At 37.5% G+C, this 22,637-nt stretch overlaps 1 protein-coding gene across 7 annotated transcripts in view; it reads left to right on the top strand.

The window, feature by feature from the left end:
* DOCK3 (dedicator of cytokinesis 3) overlaps positions 1-22,637 on the top strand; it is a 677,098-nt gene that overhangs the window by 344,743 nt on the left and 309,718 nt on the right. For all 7 annotated transcript variants that reach the window (XM_055275673.2, XM_055275643.2, XM_055275636.2 and 4 more), the window contains exon 6: positions 16,274-16,422. In XM_055275673.2, coding sequence (XP_055131648.1) covers positions 16,274-16,422 — 149 coding nt within the window. The remainder of the gene's footprint in view (positions 1-16,273; positions 16,423-22,637) is intronic.

The raw sequence follows: 22,637 nt of genomic DNA, 5'->3' as shown, positions 1-22,637 counted from the left end.
AAAAAAATATTCAGAAACTGAATTCAGCAGCACACCAAAAGGATCATACATCAAACCAGTAATCCTGGGATGCAAATATGGCTCAACATATACAAATTAATTGATGCAATATTACCACAATAGGAGAATTAAGGATAAAAATCATATGATCATCTCCATAGATGGGGGGAAAGCATTTGACAAAATCCAGCATCCTGGATTATCCATGATAAAAAAAAAAAAAATTTCAACAAATTAAATACACAATGAATGTATTTCAGCATAATAAAGGCTCCATGTATGACAGCCTCACAGCTTATATCATACTCAGTGGTGAAAAGCTGGTGGTTTTCTTCTAAGATTAGGAATAAGATAAGGATGCCTACTCTTGCCACTATTCAACATAGTACAGGTTGAATATCCCTTAGCTGAAATGCTTGAGACTACAAGTGTTTTGGAATTTTTTGGACTTTGGAATATTTGCATATATATAATGAGATATCTTGGAGATGGGACCCCAAGAAATTTTGGAATTTCTAAACATGAAATTCATTGATGTTTAGTATACACTTTATACACATAGCCTGAAGGTAACTTCATATAATATTTTAAATAATTTCATGCAGGAAACGAAGTTCGTTTACATCAAACCATCATGAAGCAAAGGTGCCATTATCTCAGCCATCCATGTGGGTAGTCTGTGATTGTTTGGCATCGTCATCATTCCTGACTCTGAATTTATATGCTAGCAATAAGCAATTATTTTCTTAAACTTACACGTAAGTACTTAACAGTAAAAACTATGGGAGGCTGAGGCAGGAGAATGGTGTGAACCCGGGAGGCGGAGCTTGCAGTGAGCCGAAATCGCGCCACTGCACTCCAGCCTGGGTGACAGAGCGAGACTCCATCTCAAAAAAAAAAACAAAACAAAAAAAACTATGACGTGCCATTAATACGATGGAAAATAATGTGTTCAGGGTAACTGAGCAGCACAGCAGAATCACCAGAATACCTGTATCAGCTTTTAAACAGCAACAACAAACAGTGGCAGGCTTTCGGTCTCTACTTACAATGCTGTTTTGATTAAAAGGTTACTGTAGGCTAGGCGCCGTGGCTCACGCCTGTAATCCCAGCACTTTGGGAGACCAGGCAGGCAGATTCCTTGAGCTCAGGAGTCGAGACCAGCCTGGGCAACATGGCAAGACCTTGTCTTTACAAAAAATTCAAAAATTAGCCAGGCGTGGTGATGCATGCCTGTAGTTCCAGCTACTTGGAAAGTTGAGGCAGGAGGATCGCTTGAGCCTGGGAGGTGGTGATCGCAGTGAGCTGAGATTGTACCACTGCACTCCTGCCTAGGTGAAAGAGTGAGACCATGTCTCAGAAAGAAAGAAAGAAAAAGAAGATTACTGTACAGTGTATTTTAATTGTTTTGGTGAGAAGAAATATCAGAAGCAGTTGAGGGACCTGGAAGTTGGTCCTGTAGGGATCAGGAGGCATTGTGCTGGTTCCTTTTTTAAATGGCTAGCTAACTTTATGGGTCAGTTTTCTTTTGAGGACACTAAATAAACTGTTCTGTACCAGTGTTTTGCCTGTGACCCATCATATGGGGTTAGGTATGGAATTTTTCACTTGTAATGTTGTATTGGTGCTCAAAATTTTAGAATTTTGGAGCATTTTGGATTTCTGGATTAGGGATGCTCAACCTATACTGAAAGTCCTAGCCAGAACAAATAGACAAGAAAGAGAATAAAAGATATTCACATCAGAAAGGAAGGAGAAAAATTATCTCTTGTTTTCAGAAAACATGACCTTATGTGTAGAAAGCCCTAATGGGTCCACACACACACACCAAAAAAACACTATTAGAACTAATAAACGCATTCTGTAAAGTTGCAGGGTAGAAAATCAACACACAAATATCAGTTGCATGTCTGTGTACTGATAAAGAACTATTTGAAATTAAGAAAATCCCATTTACAATAGCATCAAAAAGAATAAAATATTCAGGAGTGAAATTAACCAAGGAAATTGAAGATCCCTGCAATAAAAAAAAAATACAGCTTTGATGACAGAAATTTAAACAAATGGAAAGACATTTCATGTTCATGGATTGAAAAAAATTAGCTGGGCATGGTAGCTTATACCTGTAATCCCTGCTACTCAGGAGGCTGAGGTGGGAGGATTGCTTGAGGCCAGGAGTTTGAGACCAGCCTGAGAAACACAGCTATACCCTGTCTCTACCGAAAACAAAAACACTATTACCCGGACATTTTTGTGCACACCTGTAGTCCTAGCTACTCGGGAGGCAGAGGTGGGAGGATCACTTGACCTTAAGAGTTTGAGGCTACAGTGTGCTGTGATTGCACCACTACACTCCAGTCCAGATTAAATAATAATATTTTTATGTAGCTTAAAACCAATATTCTGTTTAGTTAACAGCAGGCCAATTGATATATGAGATTTATAGAATTGTAGCACATTAGGGTTCTCCAAAGAAACAGATCAATAAGATATATATAGATATATACATAAAAGGAGATTTAGTCTAGAAATTGGCCCACACTTATAGAGGGCAAGAAGTCCCATGATCTGCTGTCTGCAAGTTGGAAAACCAGGAAGACCGGTGGTATAATTCAGTCTGAGTCAGAACCTGAGAATTGAGAAACAAATGGAGGGCAGGAGAAGATGAATGTCTCAGCTCAAGCAGAGAGTGAATTGACCTTCCTCTGCCTTTTTATTCTTCTCAGGCCTTCAGCATGTTGTATAATACCCATCCATATTACTTCTTCTTTACTCAGTCTCAATATGCTGATCTCTTCCAGAGGTACCCAGAAATAGTATTTTACTAGATATTTGTGCATCCCTTAGCCCAGTCAAGTTAACACATTAACCATCACATACAGCATTATATGATTATAGATAACCACATATATTTTAATGAAAATAAAAAGTAAAAATGTTTTAATTTTTATTAAATTTTTGGTTTTACACTTTGTGGTGTAACAGTTTGATGGCAGTTCATTGGGTTCAGGTCTAGGACTTAGTGATGCTCAGTTTATTTGTTTCACTTTTGAGAAAAAAATTGTAAATAGTTTCTGTCTACCTTATTCAGAGTAACATGTTCTTCAAATGTAAAGGTTGACTTAGTCAAGAGGGTACAGAATTTCTTCATATAAAATTTTTAAAAATAGATAAAACCAAACAATTTTTAAAGGGATATATAAGCAGTTAAATTCAAAGGAAGAAAAGGATACAAATTAAGAACATGGTTACCTGTAGGAAGTTGAAAAGGATTATTATTAGAGAGGTGCACGTAAGACTCAACGGCAAAGGCCAGATGTGGTGCCCTGGCAGGGGTGCCTTGGTCATTATTTGGAAACACAACTAGAAGACTTGTTGATGTTTGGGAGCCAGGCTCAGAGCAGAATGTCTTTTGGAGGGAAGGCAAGAAATGTGGTATGGTAATAGTCACAATCACAGAGCCCTTACTAGGTACTAGGCACAGTTAACCCCTGTAATAATCCTTGGTAGATGACCATATTCTTTTTTCTTTTTGTAAAGGGATGAGCAAATTGAGGCACACAAGTAGTAAATTTGCCTAAGGTACTGTAGTTGGCAGAGTTGGGATAGAAAACCAACCATTCTGACTCTAAAGCCAATACCCTTTCCCACAGTGTTAGGCCATTCTTGTGTTGCTGTAAAGGAATATCTGAGATTGGGTAATTTATAAAGAAAAGAGGTTTAATTGGCTCACGGTTCTGCAGACTGTACAAGCAAGGCCTTGTATTTGCTCAGCTTCTGGGGAGGCCTCAGGGAGCTTTTACTCATGTCAGGAGGCAAAATGGGAGCAGACACATCACATGGCAAGAGTGGGAGCAAGGGGATGGGAGAGGTGCCATACACTTTTAAACAACAGATCTCACATGAACTCACTCATCACCAAGGGGATGGGGCTAAGCCATTCATGAGGGCTACACCCCATGATCCAAACACCTCCCACTAGTCCTCACCTCCAATACTAGGGATTACATCTCAACATGAGATTTGGAGGGGGCATTTGAACTATATCACCCACTATGCGCCATTATCTCTATATTAAAGAATTATGAAACTCCAGAGGAAGGATGAATAGTAGGAAGGCAGGAAATGATCTGGATAAATTTCACAGATTTTTTTGAAGTTCACAGCTTTTTTTTTCAGTAGGTAAGACAGAGTCATTTAAAAGGACTAGAGTAGGCTGGGTGCAGTGGCTCATGCCCGTAATCCCAGCACTTTAAAAGACCAAGGCAGGTAGATCGCTTGAACCTGGGAGTTCAAGACAAGCCTGGGCCACATAGCAAGACCTTGTCTCTATAAAATACAAAAAATTAGCTGAGCACGGTGTGCCTATAGTCCCAGCTACTTAGGATGCTGAGGTGGCAGCATCACTGGAGCCTGAGCAGTTAAGGCTGCAGTGAGCTGTGATTGCGCCACTGTACTCCAACCTAGGCAGCAGAGCAAGACCCTGTCTAAAAAATGAATGAATGAATGGACTAGAGTAGACTAGAGGTAGGAGTTAATGCAACATAATGCCTTTAATGGAGAGTTCCTGGATGCCCTTGGAATTTCAGCTCTTTTCGTGTGAAAGGACTGAGCCTGCTGCATGCCAGTGTGCACTTTCTGCTTTTTTCCTTTCTTTGCCTTAGCAAGGAGACTCAGATCTTGAAGGGGCTTTGTTGGCAGGGTAGCAACTATCATTTCTGCTTTGTATGTACTGTCACCAATGTGAAAGCTGTGAAGGGACAGATGCTATATGTAATCAAGAGACAGAGCTTTCCCTAGGGCATTCTTTTGCTGTGGAATGTGTTTCATTTCTCATCCACTCTAGGAATGAGATGTATAAATGGTCTAGCTTTTGTGTTGATTCTGAGAGGGATCATTGCACTAGTGCAGGTTTGGCTGGTTCTATTTATTTAAAGTAATAAATAGCAATGAGGGCTAAATTGAGACGCTGCTTAACTTTGTGACCCATAGCAACCCAGTTGGGGTAGAGGATGGAGGAGGGCCCTTTATAGTAAGGATTATTCAGTTTCATCTTTTAAAAAAGTCAAAGATATATGTATATATGGATTTTTAAGTTATATATTACAGACTACTTGGCATTGAACAAAAAAATAGCTTTAAATTCCTGGCCCTATCTCTCCCCATTCCTGATTCTCACTCCCCATTTTTTAAGCCCTTTTAGTTGTTTCTTCTGGTATTTTACATTTTTAAATAATGTTATTTTAATGTATATCTTGACTTTTCTATTTAAGTTATAGTTCAGTGATCTTCTTATTATAGAAGATAAGAATTAAGCTCCGAATGCTCTTGTTCCTACATACATACTTTTCCCTTCCCCTTTCAATACTTCCAAACTAGTTGTATCACCATTTTTTTTTTTTTTTTGACAGTGTCTTGCTCTGTTCCCCAGGCTGGAGTGCAGTGGCACGATCTCGCTCACTGCAAGCTCTGCCTCCCAGGTTCACACCATTCTCCTGCCTTAACCTCCTGAGTAGCTGGGAGTACAGGCACCTGCCACCATGCCCGGCTAATTTTTTGTATTTTTAGTGGAGACGAGTTTCACTGTGTTAGCCAGGATGGTCTCTATCTCCTGACCTCGTGATCCACCGGCCTCGGCCTCCCAAAGTTCTGGGATTACAGGCGTGAGCCACCATGCTGGGCCGTATCACCATTTTTTGAACCAGTGTTTAGTTGTTACTATGTCTGTGTAGCCACTTCACATATAGTGAATTAAGGTTACATTTCCTTTGTTGTGTAACTTTGTTTTTCTTATGGTTAATAGTTGTTTTTCCTTTTTAATTTGCTTTATTTCCTTTGTTTTCTATGTTTCAATCTTTTGGCATAAATGAAAATCTTTGACTATGTTCAAGCACTTCAGGTATTTTATCAGTTGAATTTTTTTCTCAATTATATCCTGCATGGACCCTGCCACCTTCTTTGTTAATCTAACCTGAGAATTTTCTTTGCTTCTCTCCTAGGTCCCTTTGTCTCTTAGGTTAAGTCAGTGTTGCTTTAATTCTTGGTTAACTTCCTCATTTGGTGAAACACTTTCCCCATAGCTTCCTAAAAAAAAAAAAAAAAGTGTGTGGGAGAATTTTTATTTTTGAGGTTTTATATATTTAAAATGTATTTAGCTTACCCTTACCTTTGATTGATAGTTTGGCTGGATATATACTTCTTTGTTACAAATAAGATGAAGAATTTTAAAAGCATTAGTTCATTATTTTCTAGCTTCCAGTATTGTTGAGATGTTCCATGTTCTGTCCCAATGCCCTTCTAGTTCCTGATCCTTTTATTGATAAGTTTTTTTTTATGAAAAATTTAGTATTATCTCTTTGCCCCAGTGTTCTGAAATTTTACAATGATTTGCTGTAGATTTTTTTCATTGATAATGCTGGCTAATCAGCCAATTCTTTTAGCCTAAAAGCTAATTTCTTTCAATTCTGGGACATTTTATTTGTATTTCATTTTTTGATATTTCACTCCTCTTTGTTTTCACAGTTCTGTCTTCCTAGAACCCTTTGATTAGAGTTGGACATCTTCAAATGATTCACTAATTTTCTTACATTTTGTCTCCCATTTATCTATTGGATTGCATTACCTTTTCATTCTACTTTCAGGCAGGATTCCTCAATTTTGTGTTCTATTATTTCACTGTTTTTTTATATTAAATTACAACTACCCTGCTTTTAACTTCCAAAAGCCCTTTTGGGTTTTGGGAGTTATGCCCCTTTATTATGTCCTATTCTTCTTTGGATGGATGTGCTATAATTTCTATGGTCTTGTAAAATATTAATTATTTTTTCTTTGAAATTTTCTTTTATTCTTGTCATTGTGTCTGTTTCCTCTAATATCTATTTTTCTGATTGTTTTGGTCTCTTTCCTTCATGTTGGAAGCTTTCCTTACTATATGGTGTTCTTTGTCCATTCATATTTAAGAATGAGGCATTAAAATGTTGACAGAAAGTTCTGTGAATTGGGCTAGTATTTATCAATTAGTGAACATTACTTTAGAGGGATTAGAAGAGGGCCTGGTTTTTGATGGAAAAAGTAGAGCAGCTGTCAATATTTCTGGATCTTTTCCCCTGGGCTGAGTTTTCCTAAAGAGGAATCTTCTCCATTCTTCTTCATATGAAGGTATCAGCTTGGTTGTTAACATCTGGGGAGCTCGATGCGGAAAGGGCACTGGGCAGGGGTTGGGGGTAAAGGGGGATAATACTTCTAGGCTTCAGAGATTTCTGGTACCTCCAGTCCCAGAGCCTTTCTGCAGAGGCTTGCGTCTTAACTGATTTCTTCCCTATTTCCCACCCTCCTCACTTGTCTTCCTCCACCCTACTCTTAGGGCTTTTTTAGTTTTCTATTCTTTGACAAGTCATCTACTTACAAGCTTTCACCTTTAATGTTTGGTGGAGTGGGTAGTTGTGCGTGGGAAGGATTGAGGCTGGCTTTTTATTAGTCTCCCTAAGAAGAGATGCCTATGGACACATTAAGGACTGACTTTAAGTAGAGATTTAATCTGTCCTGTGTAATAGGAGTGACTGTGAGCCTGAGAACGCCTCAGCTGTTTACTGCCCACTGTTAGGTAAGTCTGCCTTGTTCAGAATTGTGAATGGATACCCTTCACTTGGCATCTATCCATCCGTGAATGGATGACTTCAGCAACTACAGCCTCCATTTTCATATCTCTAATATTTTTTCTACCTTTCTACCTTTGGTGTTGTTCCTTTCTTATGAAGATCTGCTCTGTGGAATAGAAAGATTTTTACAAATCTTAGCTCTCCTGCAAATATGTGTGTTGTAAGAGAGGATTAGAACTATAATGCGATTTGTTATTTGGAATATCAACTCTATAATGGAGGATGTATTTGGGCTGGGGATAGAGTGAGGATGACATCATGGCCCTTGAGATGTGGAGGAGTTAGATGTATGTGCCAAGGAAATAGATATTGTATGGGTACTTCCTCATATTAATGAAGAGAAAAAGAATTTTCATATTGCTTCTTTGCATTTTCATTGTTGTAAATATGTGCTTGAAAATCAGTGTGAATTAGCTTTGGTTTAGATACTGTTTTGTTTCACAAAAATTTCTATCTTTTGTACTCAGTTGCTGACTATGTTGTTTGGCAACCTAAAATGAAAGTTTAGATTCCTGGGTTTAAAGGTATTTTTTTATTATTTTATTTATTTAATTTTTTAGACAGAGTCTCGCTCTGCCCCCAGGCTGGAGTGCAGTGGCGCAATCTCAGCTCACTGCAAGCTCCGCCTCCCAGGTTCACACCATCCTCCTGCCTCTGCCTCCCGAGTAGCTGGGACTACAGGCGCCCGCCACCACGCCCGGCTAATTTTTTGTATTTTTAATAGAGACGAGGTTTCACAGTGTTAGCCAGGATGGTCTCGATCTCCTGACCTCGTGATCCACCCACCTCGGCTTCCCAAAATGCTGGGATTATAGGCGTGAGCCACTGTGCCTGGCCATTTAAAGGTATTTTTGACATAAAGGTCATTAGGGCGCCAAGTACTGCAGTCTAGCAATCTTTTCATTATATTGGGATGAGTTTTGGAATATAAGAAAACATCTAGAATAGGATTAGAGGTTACTTCATGAAAAGAGACTTGATTATTAGTGGTAATGAAAAAAGAATGCTGTTTTGGGAGTTTTGAATAAACTCAAGTTCTTAATGGTTAATTTGTTGAAAAGAAAGTGAGAAAAAACCCATCTACTTATGTATAAAGGAATATTCAAAAAGAAAATGTAAAATAGGGGAGATCTGGTAATCTTCCGACAACAACTTGAAATTTAAATGCAATGTTTAGCTTCCATTAAATTGATTTTGATGTAAAGTTTTTAGTACTAGTGGCAGGACATTATTCTCTTTGAGGATAGCAGAATTTCTGATGTCACTTTTATTTAATTAGATTTTTATGATGCTGTGTTTATATTAATTGGTCTGTAAGCATATGTAGTTTTAAAATAAACGTAATATACTTTCTGGCAAATGCCCTACAACTTTGCTCAATTACTGACTTAGAGGCATCACTGTGGCACAACGTTTCTTTCCGTACTGGGTTAAAAATAATTTAGCAAAAATTATCTTTAAAACAGGAGCACTAAAACATATTCTTTTTTTCTGCAGAGCTCCAGGGATTGTTTCACAACAGTGAGGCAAATTGTACTTGGCATGTGTTTGTAAAGTAGTTTAATCATTCTAAATTTATGGTTTCTGCTGACTCTTCAGTGTACTTTCCAAATAATCTGTGACTGATCTTGACAAATATTAGTCTGTAGTTTTTGGAGAGGCTGGATGTGTTGCTAAGATGAGCTATACAGGTTTCTTCTGCCCAATCTCCTCCTCATGGAATTTTCCTTTTATTTTAGCAGTGACAGAAATAGGGATGATTGTGCCAGAAAACAAAACCTGTAGTGCCAACCTAATTATACTGTTATTTTAATCCACTGAGGAGCAGGTCTCTAAGTAGAAAAGGATTGTTTTTCCTGAGTGAGGTATTCAGCTGTTTTGTGGCATCAAATAATTCTAGGTGAATGTATGCTCTGGTGCTAGTCACCCAGATTGCTCACCTTGAGTGGTATGTACTGTCTTATGCTAACAAGCCCAAGAACACAGTGCAGTGTCGGAGCAATGTTGGTGGAGCCTCTACTGCTAGGGTCTCTGGTCAGAGAGGTCATTAGGTTGGCCCGGAAAAAGAAATTAACACCACATTGGTTATAATAACAGTGCTGCTTTACTTAATCCATTTCCTTCTTTGTGCATCTTTACACAATTGGTGTAGGGTAAGTAATTTCATTTTCATGTATTTGGAAACAACTGATTTTCTATTGAAAAAAATTGTGTAATTGTTTCAGTTACCTACATAACAAACCATCCAAAGCTTAGTGGCTTAAAATAACTATATTTTTCATTCTTTTCTGGATATAGTGAACTCAGTTGGGCATTTTTCATTTAGGGTTTCTCATTCTGTTGCAGTTGAATATTGGTAGGGGCTGTAGTCCTTTGAAGGCTCAGCTGGGCTAGGTATCCAAGATTGCTCACTCACACCGTTGAAACTCCTTACTTATGGCCTCAGCTCCCAAGAACATGCATTCCAAAATGCAGGAAGCAGAAGCAGCCAGACTAGTTAAAGGCTGAGAACTGGCCTAGCTCACTGCTGCCATATCTGTTGGTCAGAGCATTCTCAGGGCCTGCCCAGATTCAAAACTGTGGAGAAATAGACTCCATGTCATGCTGGAAGGGTATCAAAGTCACATTATTGCAAAAGACCACTTGTCATGGAAGATATTGTAGTTTTCTTTGGAAAATGCAATCTGTGAAACTCTTGATTAAAAAAAAAACATGTACAATGCCTTAAAAGACTACATTGTATATTCTTGCATAGATACTGTGTGTTTGTGTGTGTGGCATAGATATGGTATATGTGTATTGTGCATTTATGTATGTATTACATGTGTATGTGTGTATATATGTACATGTATATGCATTAATATACATGTACATAATACATATATGCCATCTTAGTTTGTTGGGCCGCTATAACAACATTTTCTAAGTTGAGCAGTTTATAAACAACAGAAGTTTATTTATCACATTTCTGGAGGCTGAGAAGTCCAGGATCAAGAAATTGGCAGATTCAGTGTCTGGTGGAGGTCCACTTCCTCATAGTTTGCACCTTCTTGCTATGGCTTCACATGGGAGAAGGGATGAAAGAACCTCCCCCTTGGGCCTATTTTTTTAAGGTAATAAATACAAATATTTAATTAAATATTAATAGGAAATTTGGCTGTGTGTGTATACATATATATGTATAAAATAATTACATATATATGTATGTATGTATAAAATCATTTTAACTTTTATTTTAGATCCGGGGGTACGTGTGTAGGTTTGTTACATGGGTATATTGCATGATTCTGACATTTGAGATATGAATAATCCCCTCATATAGGTAGTGAGCATAGTACCTAACAGGTAATTTTTCAACCCTTGTACTTCACCCTGTCTCCACCCTCTAATAGTCCCCAGTGTCTGTTGTTGTCGTCTTTATATTCATGAGTACCCAGTGTTTAGCTCCCACTTGTAAATGAGAACATACAGTGTTTGTTTTTCTGTTTCTGCATTAATTTTCTTAGGATAATGGCCTTGGGCCTATTTTATAAGGGCACTAATCCCATTCACGAGGGCTTGACCCTTATGACCTAATCATCTCCCAAATAGTTTCACCTCCTAATACCATTGCCTTGAGGGTTAGGATTTCAGTGTTTGAATTTGTTGAGGGGGAAATGCAGATATTTGGACCGTAGCACACACGTGCATTAATACACATGATGCCTCAATATCAGTATACTTCATTAGACTTGTCTAGAAAAAAAACCACACACACACACACACACACCCCACATTACTTTTAATTAGTTTTCACAGATCTCAAAACTACCTAGCAGTGGAACTAACTTTATGGTCAATTCGAGTTACCACTCCGTAAGAGACTGTTTTATATTGTTTCCTCTATTCTCAAATCTCAAATACCCCTTCCCACTCTATTCACTCCCAGCTGATGATATTGCTTTTTATTTCTCTGAGAATAAAGCAGTCAGAGGAAAATTTTAGTTCTCTTATTACCAGATCTACAAGCTACCTGTGTCATTACCCATATTCTGTACCTTTCCTCTCTGTAAAGAATAGGTAGGTAACACAGAGTATCAAGCCTCTTACCTAAATCAGACCCTCCCCTTTTTTCCCCAGGATCCATCTGTTCATGTCTACTCAAGGATTTAACAGCTGCATCATCAAATTTTCTCCCTCTACTAGATTACTCCCTTCAAAATTTAGTTTTAAATTTTGTCAAATCTTTTAAAAACCCTTCCTTAACCACACAGTCACATTCTGCTACCCCATTTCTCTGCTTTTAGTTACTGCAGATTCTTCAAAAGAGTTGTCTGTGCTCTTTCTCCACTTCTTCCTCTCACAATCTCACTCAACTCACTCCAACAATTCATGGAAACTGTTCCTGTAGAGGTCAGTGACAGCCACCACAATGCCAAATCCCCTGGCCAATTCTCAGTTCATATTTATTTAACACCCCCCCGCCCAGTGCATTTGACAAAGTCCTCCTTAAAATCCAGTTTTCTAAAATTTTCTCCCATTCTGTAGGTTGCCTGTTCACTCTGATGGTAGTTTCTTTTGCTGTGCAGAAGCTCTTTAGTTTAATTAGATCCCATTTGTCAATTTTGGCTTTTATTGCCATTGCTTTTGATGTTTTAGACATGAAATCCTTGCCCATGCCTATGTCCTGAATGGTATTGCCTAGGTTTTCTTCTAGGCTTTTTATGGTTTTAGGTCTAACATTTAAGTCTTTAATCCATCTTGAATTAATTTTTGTATAAGGTGTAAGGAAGGGATCCAGTTTCAGCTTTCTACATATGGCTAGCCAGTTTTCCCAGCACCATTTATTAAATAGGGAATCCTTTCCCCATTGCTTGTTTTTGTCAGGTTTGTCAAAGGTCAGATGGTTGTAGATGTGTGGTATTATTTCTGAGGGCTCTGTTCCATTCCATTGGTCTATATCTCTGTTTTGGTACCAGTACCATGCTGTTTTGGTTACTGCAGCCTTGTAGTATAGTTTGAAGTCAAGGGCTAATATCCAGAATCTACAATGAACTCAAACAAATTTACAAGAAAAAAACAACCCCATCAACAAGTGGGCAAAGGATGTGAACAGACACTTCTCAAAAGAAGACATTTATGCAGCCAACAGACACATGAAAAAATGCTCATCATCACTGGCCATCAGAGAAATGCAAATCAAAACCACAATGAGATACCATCTCACACCAGTTAGAATGGCAATCATTAAAAAGTCAGGAAACAACAGGTGCTGGAGAGGATGTGGAGAAATAGGAACACTTTTACACTGTTGATGGCACTGTAAACTAGTTCAACCATTGTGGAAGACAGTGTGGCGATTCCTCAGGGATCTAGAACTTGAAATACCATTTGACCCAACCATCCCATTACTGGGTATATACTCAAAGGATTATAAATCATGCTGCTATAAAGACACATGCACATGTATGTTTATCACGGCACTATTCACAATAGCAAAGACTTGGAACCAACTCAGATGTCCAACAATGATAGACTGGATTAAGAAAATGTGGCACATATATACCATGGAATACAATGCAGCCCTAAAAAATGATGAGTTCATGTTCTTTGTAGGGACATGGATGAAGCTAGAAACCATCATTCTGAGCAAACTATCGCAAGGACAAAAAACCAAACACCACATGTTCTCACTCATAGGTGGGAATTGAACAATGAGAACACATGGACATAGGAAGGGGAACATCACACTCTGGGGACTGTTGTGGGGTGGGGGGAGAGGGGAGGGATAGCATTTAGAGATATATGTAACATTAAATGGCGAGTTACTGGGTGCAGCACACCAACATGGCACATGTATGCATATGTAACTAACCTGCACATTGTGCACATGTACCCTAAAACTTAAAGTATAATGAAAAAAATCCAGTTTTCATTTGGCTTTCATGACACATACTCTCCTGCTTTTCCTCTCACCTCACTGCTTACTCCTTCTAGTTTCCTCTGCTAAATACTTCTCACTTTCGTAACCTCTGAATGTTGGAAATCAGTGTCAGACTTAGCATGTCCAAAATTAAACTTAGTTTCCTTCTTCCAGACATGCTTTCCAGGCCACAAAACAAGAGTGATACTTTACTCTGTTCATAACCCACATCTAGTCTATCAGCAAATTCTGGCACCTCCACCTACAAAACATGTCAAAACTTCAAGCCCTTCTTAACATCAGCATTCTTACCTTTATCTAAGCAGCTGTTATGCTGTGAACTGTTGCACTAAATAGCCTCCTGACTGGAATCCCTGCCTTCCTCTTTGCCTTTTTATGGTTTATCTTCAATAGAGCACTCAGAGTGATGCTTTCGAGACTTAAGTCATATCACTTCACTCTTCTGCTCCAAATCTCCGGTGACTTCCCATCTTGCTTAGAATAAAAGCCAAATTCCTAAAGGTGGTTTACCAAATCTCTGTTTAACCTGGTGCCTGCTGCCTCTCTGCATCATCAATCTTCCCTTTCTCAAGACACACTGACCCTGTTCTTCCTGAACATGCCATGTTTACTTCCACCTCAAGGCCTTTGCACTTGTTTCTTATGCCTGAAAAATGTCCCTAGTTTTCTTAAATGTTGCCACCTTACTTCATTCAGGTATATTCTCAAAGTTCAGCTCTCAAAAAGTCTTTCCCTGACCACTCCACCTAAAGCAGTACCTTCCCCAGTGCCCCAGCCAGCCTACCCTTGGCCACTCTGATTTTTCTTTTTATAATTTATCACCATCATTAATGATTTGCCTATTGCCTGCTCTCTAGATCAAAAGTGCCATGAGAGCAGGGACTTTTGATCACAACAAAGTGTTAGTACTCAAGAGGTGCTGCACAAACATTTGTTAATTGGATGAATGAATGAATGCTTGTGGATGTATACATGCAATGGACTATCATATAGGCTTTGATGGGAAAATAATAATTCAAACTTTCTGTTTTATACTTAAACAGGTGACTTTGTTTTATCAATAAGAAATGTATGTGTTGGAAACAAATATCACATTGCCTTTATAGCTTAATCATCAAGATTCCAATTTTCCAGATGGTATAGTTTGCTTAGGCTTTGCTGGTTTTTGAGCTGGCAGGAATTTGTGAGTTCTCACCTTTTGCCAGCATTGTGTACCATCAGGATGCTTAACTTTTTTTCATCAGTTCATCGGTTAAAGAAAGGAGAAGTTAGAGTGTATGATTCCTAACATCTTCTAGTTAAAAATAATTTCTCTTTAAGATGAATCTTTAAAAGTCTAATGGGGCCAGGTGTGGTGGCTCATGCCTCTAATCGCAGTACTTTAGGGGACCGAGGCAAGAGGATTACTTGGGCCTGAGAGTTTGGGATCAGCCTGGGCAACATATCAAAACTCTATCTAAAAAAAAAAAAAAATTATCCAGGCCTGTAATCCCAGACACTCAGGAGGCTGAGTTGAGGGGATTTCTCAAGCCCAGGAGATGGAGACTGCAGTGAGCTATGATTATATTACTACACTTCAGCCTGGGAGACAGAGTGAGATCCTGTCTCTTAATAGAAAAAAGTCACATTAGATGATTTCTAAGTAGTATGATGTTCTGAATGTTTTAATTATAAGATCACTGCCACCTCAAAACACTACCTGATTCTACTGTTTTGTGATTTGCTGTAAAGCTAATTTTATTTATAGCTTCTTTGACTTAAGCTTATTTTGGCAAACATCTTTTTTAGGGTAAATCTCATACAGATATTTTACTAACATCTTAATCTGCCTTCAGAAGCATTATTTATAGATCAGTTACATCCCAAGAATTTTAATCATACAGAAACCAAAAGGTTCTAAAATCAAGATTTCACATATCAGCAAATAAGACTTGAGTTTTTAAACTCATACATTATTTTTAAGTACATCTTTTTTCTGAGGCATCTATTCTCATGACACTTACATTTTTCTACTTTTAAGGTTAAAACCACTATAAGGTCCATAATTAAGTTAAGATGTTTCCATTTAACTCTTACAAAGGTTACAATTTTTATTAAACTGAAAAGACTGGAAATCTGTTACACCAGAGGGAGTCGGGGAAGGACACACTGTTTAGAAAAGCTAATTAGAAAATTAGATGAGGCCTAGAAATCAGGAGTGAATTTCACTCCAGGGACTGTGGCTTTATATTGAAACGTTAGTTGCTTCAAAATAGGGCAAATGATTTTTCCTCTCCCAACTTGGATATCCCTCCTAGAGAAACCAGAGTTATTGCTGGATGGTTGAAATTTTTGCTTTTATGTGAACTGCAACTTCTGTGAGGGAAAACAGCTCTGGGCTCCTGTGTAACATTCTGTTCTAAGTTTAGTAACTTTGATTTACTAAAGAAATGAATGATCTAGGGTGTGGTAGAGATAAATGCTACTTTTGCACGATCCAGATCAATTATGTTACTTTGTTAGATGTCACTATGTAGAGATTTTTGGATAGAAAGAGGTAATGACTTTCAGACTTTAAAATTAAGTTCCTCTTTATATTACCTTAGTGGTTCAGAGAAGTGAGCACTTTTTGTAGTTTAACTATTTCTCTTTTTCTTTTCATTCCTTTTCCCTGTCTCTTGTATTTCACCCAACACCAAAAATGCCCTTTCAGAAACACAAAGTAGATCTTTTCTACAAACTACGCCACGTGATGAATGAACTTATTGACCTGCGAAGGCAGCTACTGTCTGGTCACCTGACTCAGGATCAGGTGCGGGAGGTTAAGCGGCACATCACCGTGCGCCTGGACTGGGGTAATGAGTAAGTATGAAAATTGTTTGGGTATCTCTCAGTTTCATTTATGATAACTCAGTCTTCAGGGAGTTTGCACCTATACAAAGCTTCTCTTTAATGATTCAAAGACAATGTTATATTCTTCACTAAGCTTTCATCATTTTTGCTAGGAGCAGTTATTAGTCCTAGTTAGCAAAGGATACTCACTGATTCTAGTTGCTGAACCTCTTTTAGCCTCTGTTTTTGCTTCTGGAAAGAAGAGGTAAATAATAGGACTAGATTATCCTATAAAGTTAAATTTCTTTGACCTCAGATTTCTTGATTCTACACCTCCTAATCAGAATACACTTAAAAATATATTTTAGTGTTTTCTTCAAATGTGAATTTGGTGTCCTTTACATTTTATAGCCATACGATGAATCTGAATGAGCATAACCTACAAATGGAAACTGTCTACATATGTACTTCAGAATATTTTTAACTACCTCATCATTCAGTAATAGTCTTGCATTTATGTAATGACTATGACTTGCTAATGCCATACAAGTACAATTTGAAGACTTTGGTATGGGAAGTTAGGGTATAATTTTCAATGGATATAATTGATATATCAATAATTGATATAATAATTAATATAACTTTATAATTGACATAAATCTCAGGTGCTTTTGTCTCATTCTCTTAAAATTGGGTCCATTGAACTTTTAAGTGATCAGGTTGCCTCCTACTTAAAATATACATATACCTTAAGTATAGTTAAATATGTGTCTTTAGCTCCTTATCCTTTTTGGGAGGGGCCCACCCATAAATGAGATCTATGAGCCCATTTCTGGAAGCCGGAAAGTAGATGAAAGATTAATGACAGAGTAAATCCATTATATGTGGAGGAAACCTTAGTTAATGAGAGAGTCAGTCTGCCCCACAGCTCCCAGAATCATAGAAGGTGGGATAGGCCTTGAAGCTTTGAAAAGGACTTGGCTTAAAAGAGTGTCTAAGGAACAGTCTACCCCAATCAATGAGCAGAAAGCCTGGTCAGGTATTTCCTCTTCAGATAAACAAATATAAAAAATGGCCACTGGGGGAAAACTGGGCAACAGGAGTGTGAACTGGGACTTTCTTGCAAAACTCTCCACATTCTGGCATTTAAGGACTTTAAAGTATAATGAGCAGACTGCTCTCACTTACCAGAAAGGGAAACTTGCCAGTCACCTACCCATGTACAAAAAACCTCTACATTTCTTCTGCTATCTTTTAAGAATAGACAATCAGGTATCACCAGATGTTTGAAGAAACGCTTCTACAGGACAGAGAGAGACCAAGATTAACAAAACACCTGTACCCAAAGAAAGTAACCTGTCCCCAGAGCGAATTGAGATTGATAAAGTACTTTAAAACAAAACAAAACAAAAACACTTTAATATCCTCAAATAGAATCTAAAAGATCCATTATGTAGAATAAGATGCCATGTAAAAGAAGTGGAGAATGTAATTTCCAAAATAAAATACTCAGAGAAGATAAATTTTATGTAATCTCTAGGAAAATAAGACAAATATATAGGCAATACATGAGGAAAGAAATTCAGTACAAAGGCTCTACCCAGGGAGATCCAATATCAAACATTTTGCCTTCCAGAAAAAGAACAGAGGAAATTCTGAAGGAATAATAGAGAATTTGTCAGAGCCAAAAAACAGGAATCTTAAGATTGAAAGCATTCCACCAAATATTTATAATGAATGGGAAAACAAAAGAAACAAACAAAAACTCATAGCGAGGCACATTAAGATATCTTAGTATTCTAGGAATGAAGAGAAGACTATTTAAGGGTTTTAGACAGAAAAATAGTTCCTCTCACAAAAGAGTAAGTATCATACTGTCCTCAAAAGTGTTATCATTAACACTGGGTGCTAGAAGATAATGAAATAATGTCTTCAGAGTTCTGTAGGGAAATGATTTGCCAGCCAGAGTTTTATTTTACAAATCCCAACCATCTAATTAAGTGAGAGGGGACACAAACCATAAAGCCATTTTTAGGTATTCAGGGATGCACAAAAGTTACCTCTCATGACCCCTTCTTAAGAAGGGACTTGAGGGTGTGCTCCTGCAAAGTAGAAGAATAAATCAGGAAAGAGGAAACATGGAATCTAATCAACAGTGGATCACACCCAAATTGGTACTGTTCATCAGTAGAAAAGAGAAAATATAACACTAAATTTGTTATTTGTGACCTTTTTGAAGCCACAACTTAATATCCTTGTTTGTTTTGTTTAATTACACCCTCTCATGACTGTTAGTAGGATTGCTTGGCACCTACCACAGACTACCTTCTATAATAGTGTATAACATGAATTTAGGTGTACCATAGATCAGTGTTCTCTAAATCTAACTTTGGGGAATAACAATTTAGTAAAATACGGTATGTTGATGTACAGCATAGCTACTGATTCTGCCTCTTCAAACCCAAACATTTTTATGTTATGAAATTATATCACTGTTTTTATTTTTAAGTCAGTGATTAGAATACAGTAATTGCAAATATAACATTACTGTGTGCCAAGCAAATTGGTCACACTTGAACTGATGACACTAATAAATGTGTAATTCATTATGTTGCAGTTTAACTGCAACTGTAGATTCCATTAAATAGAATTATTTCAGAACTATCAGTACCTATACCTCTTTATTATGAAACTTGAAAAACAAACCAATCTGATTTTGCAATCAAATCTGAAAATAAATAGAATGATAGCTCAGAAACAAGTTCAAATTGTACTTGAAAAAGGCTCAGAATATTATAAATACCTGCCAGTAAATTATAGGGCTATTCCAATTTCATGACTAACTTTTTCTCAATGAAATATGTTTGTGTGTGTGTGTGTGTGTGTGTGTGTGTGTGTGTTGGAGGGGTATGTATATGCATATCTTAATAAGCAAAAATGAAAAACACAATTCCACTCCCCTCCCCACTTCCCTTCTCCCTCTTTCCTGTTTCTCCTTTTCTCCCTTCCCTACTTTCCGTCTTCTTTACTTCTCCTTTCTTCCTCCCCTTGCGCTTCTTTCCCTCCACCCCTCTCTTCCTTTTTTTCTTGTTTTCTCCTTTCCTTCAGTGGAAAATATAGTCACTTAAAAACCTAAACAAGAACTTTGCAGGTCTGTCATTATTGAAAGGAAAAGACATGTTGCACCAAAACTGATAGGACTATTCTTTCTGGTTTCTCCTTGAGCTTACTCTTTTAAAACTTTTCTTCCTATTTTGAAAGAAAAGATGGTATGTTGTAAAAACAAAGTCATTTCATACCATTAGATTATGTAAAACAGACTGTTCCACACAAAAACTGAGAACAGATGACTATAACCATTGTTCCCATTTTATTCTGATAGTTCCACACTTCTTGTTCCACCACACTTTTATAAATGCCATAAAATCTTGAAGTTTAGCGCATGTTAACATGTGAATCAGTGTTTGCCAAATGTATTTTAATCTTTTAATTGATGTAATTAAATATATGATTTTAAACTCTTACGCCTTTTCTGTAAGCTCTTACACGGACATTATAGCTCTGCCTTTTCAGAATCTATTTCAGAAACTAGTAATTGTTATTAGTAATGTATTGGTTAAATATGTCTACATCACTATGGCAAGTACATGGTCTCACTTCATACACTGTTGTAATGAAATGCTACTATGTCTTGGCCGGGCACGGTGGCTCACGCCTGTAATCCCAGCACTTTGGGAGGCCGAGGCGGACAGATCACAAGGTCAGGAGATCGAGACCATCCTGGCTAACACGGTGAAACCCTGTCTCTACTAAAAATACAAAAAATTAGCCGGGCATGGTGGCAGGCGCCTGTAGTCCCAGCTACTCGGGAGGCTGAGGCAGGAGAATGGTGTGAACCTAGGAGGCAGAGCTTGCAGTGAGCCGAGATTGCGCCACTGCACTCCAGCCTGGGCGACAGAGCAAGACTCCATATGAAAAAAAAAAAAAAGAAGAAGAAGAGGAAGAAATGCTGCTATGCCTTTCTAGGACAAGAGCTCTAAACAGAGCTCTAAACCCATTGAAGAAACCTAGGCTCAAAGGCACTTTTCCCAGTGTTGTATAGTGGAAGGGTAGAGCTGGTATTTGTACCCAGAACTGATCCCAAAGCCCATGTGCTTTATGCAGAACCTTATCATCTGTCTAATTATGTGTGAGTCTTAAAACCAGGCACATTATTACCAGTATTTTTAGTCATTAGGCTATTTGATCTTTGTTCTGTTCTGCAAGTGTGAATACTGTTATATCCTGTAATGTATATCTGAGTAACATTCAGTTAGAACTTCCAAGGATGGAAACTGAACTGGTCCTGTAATCTTTCATTTAGAGTTTTAATTTAGTGAGGAGCTCTCCACATCTAGATAACAATTTTTTATTTTGTTTCCTGAGATTAGGAACTATTTATTTGGCCTAAAATTTGAATATTCAGATATTAAACTTATGTGACTTAAAATTATTGGCCTAAAATTTGAATATTCAGACATTAAACTTATGTGACTTAAACTTACTGGCCTATATGTAGATACTCCATAAGTAAAAATTATTAAATTGTATCAGATAGAAACCAGCATTTACTACATTGTGCTCTTATATTTTTAGGAACTGCAATACAAGAAGGGCAGAAAGTTATGTTCAGATTAACTAGTCATCATCTTTGCTCAAGTGTCTTATATAGAGAATTAGTTAATTATATCTACTCCAAATAAATTTTAAAATAATTTGTCTAGTGATGTAATTTTAATTTAACTTAATATTTTCAACATCTTCTCTAAAGATGCTAAGTTTCTTCTGTCTCTAATTTCATCACTACAGTAGCTAGCTAGGTTAAAATTGCATTAACCAAGAACTGACATAGCCTAATTGATCTCTGCCTTAGAAAAATACCTAAGAAATATTTTATTCTTAGAATAATAATTTAACAAATCATATATATATATACACATAAAATTCTGGTTCTTTTATTCTCTCTTTCTCTTCCTCTGTCATTTTTTCTTCCTCCTCCCCTTTTCTACTTTCTCATATTTTTACATATTCTAACCTATCTATATCTCTTTGTCTGTCATCAAGGGAATTGCTTTTGGAGTAAGATACACAAGCAGTAATTTAGTTTGTTATATGCAGAAAATATCCCCCAGTGAGTTTCCTCTAAGTAGATTTTTAGCCAGGATCTAGAAAGGTTTGTGGCTTAGTACTTTACCCTTGAGGACTTACTGATATTTTCCAGCTTTAGGACACCTGAAATTAGCAGAAATTTTCAATGATTTCACAGTTACGGTTCTTCCCATATCTGGTGGTGTGTTCACTGATCAGTGTCTTGCCCTGTTCACAGTCTGGGATGTCTTGGCTATGTTTAAAGTATGTATGGTCAAAGTCCTGTCAAGTTTATGTTCAATCGACTGACTAACACACACTCTTACACAGACACTCTTTTGGCATTTTTTGCTTATCATTATAACCTGCACTCAGCACTTGGTAGGCACTATGTGAACATTTGAGTAATAAAGTGGATTTGTTTTCATGCCTGGTGGACACTCATTAATCAATTGATATTTGTTTCCTTCTGGTTTGATGTTTGACACAGAATCATCTTTCAAACAGTTATGACTAAATTGATTTTTACAACCACTTGTAACCATTATTACTTATTATAACTTTCAGTTATTTTTAAAAAGACAGCAGGTATAATGGAAATACCATAGGTTCAGAATGAGAACAACCTAGCTTGAGACAAGCCCAGCTCAACTCCTTTAATAGGCCACTTAGTTAACCTCAGTGGGCCTCAGCTTCCTCAGTTAAAAAATGGATCTAATACTGTCTACTTCCCAGAGTGCTTAGAGATGATGTACATAAAGTGCCTAGCCCAAGTAAATATTTGGTAAAAGGTAGTAATTACTAATTATATATTTTTATATGCTATATAAATATAAATATGCTATGTTTTCATTAGTGTAGTTCTTATCTGTATGCTGTTTTTACTATAAGCATTAGAAAAGGGCACTGCTCCACAAGAAATCTTAACATCTCCATCTTTTCTCAACTGATACTGGGTCCCCATCTCCTGGGCTGTGGACCCCTGTTAGGAACTGGGCCGCACATCAGGAGGTGAGCTGCTGGTGAGCCAGTATTAGTGCCTGAGCTCCACATTCTCTCAAATCAGCGTGAACCCTATTATAGTGAACTGTGATGTGAGAGATCTAGGTTGTGCGCTC

This window comes from Symphalangus syndactylus, chromosome 1 (assembly GCF_028878055.3).
Source record: "Symphalangus syndactylus isolate Jambi chromosome 1, NHGRI_mSymSyn1-v2.1_pri, whole genome shotgun sequence".
Lineage (NCBI taxonomy): Eukaryota > Metazoa > Chordata > Mammalia > Primates > Hylobatidae > Symphalangus > Symphalangus syndactylus.
The sequence above is the reverse complement of the archived record's forward strand: the minus strand, read 5'-3'. Positions and strand labels throughout refer to the sequence as shown.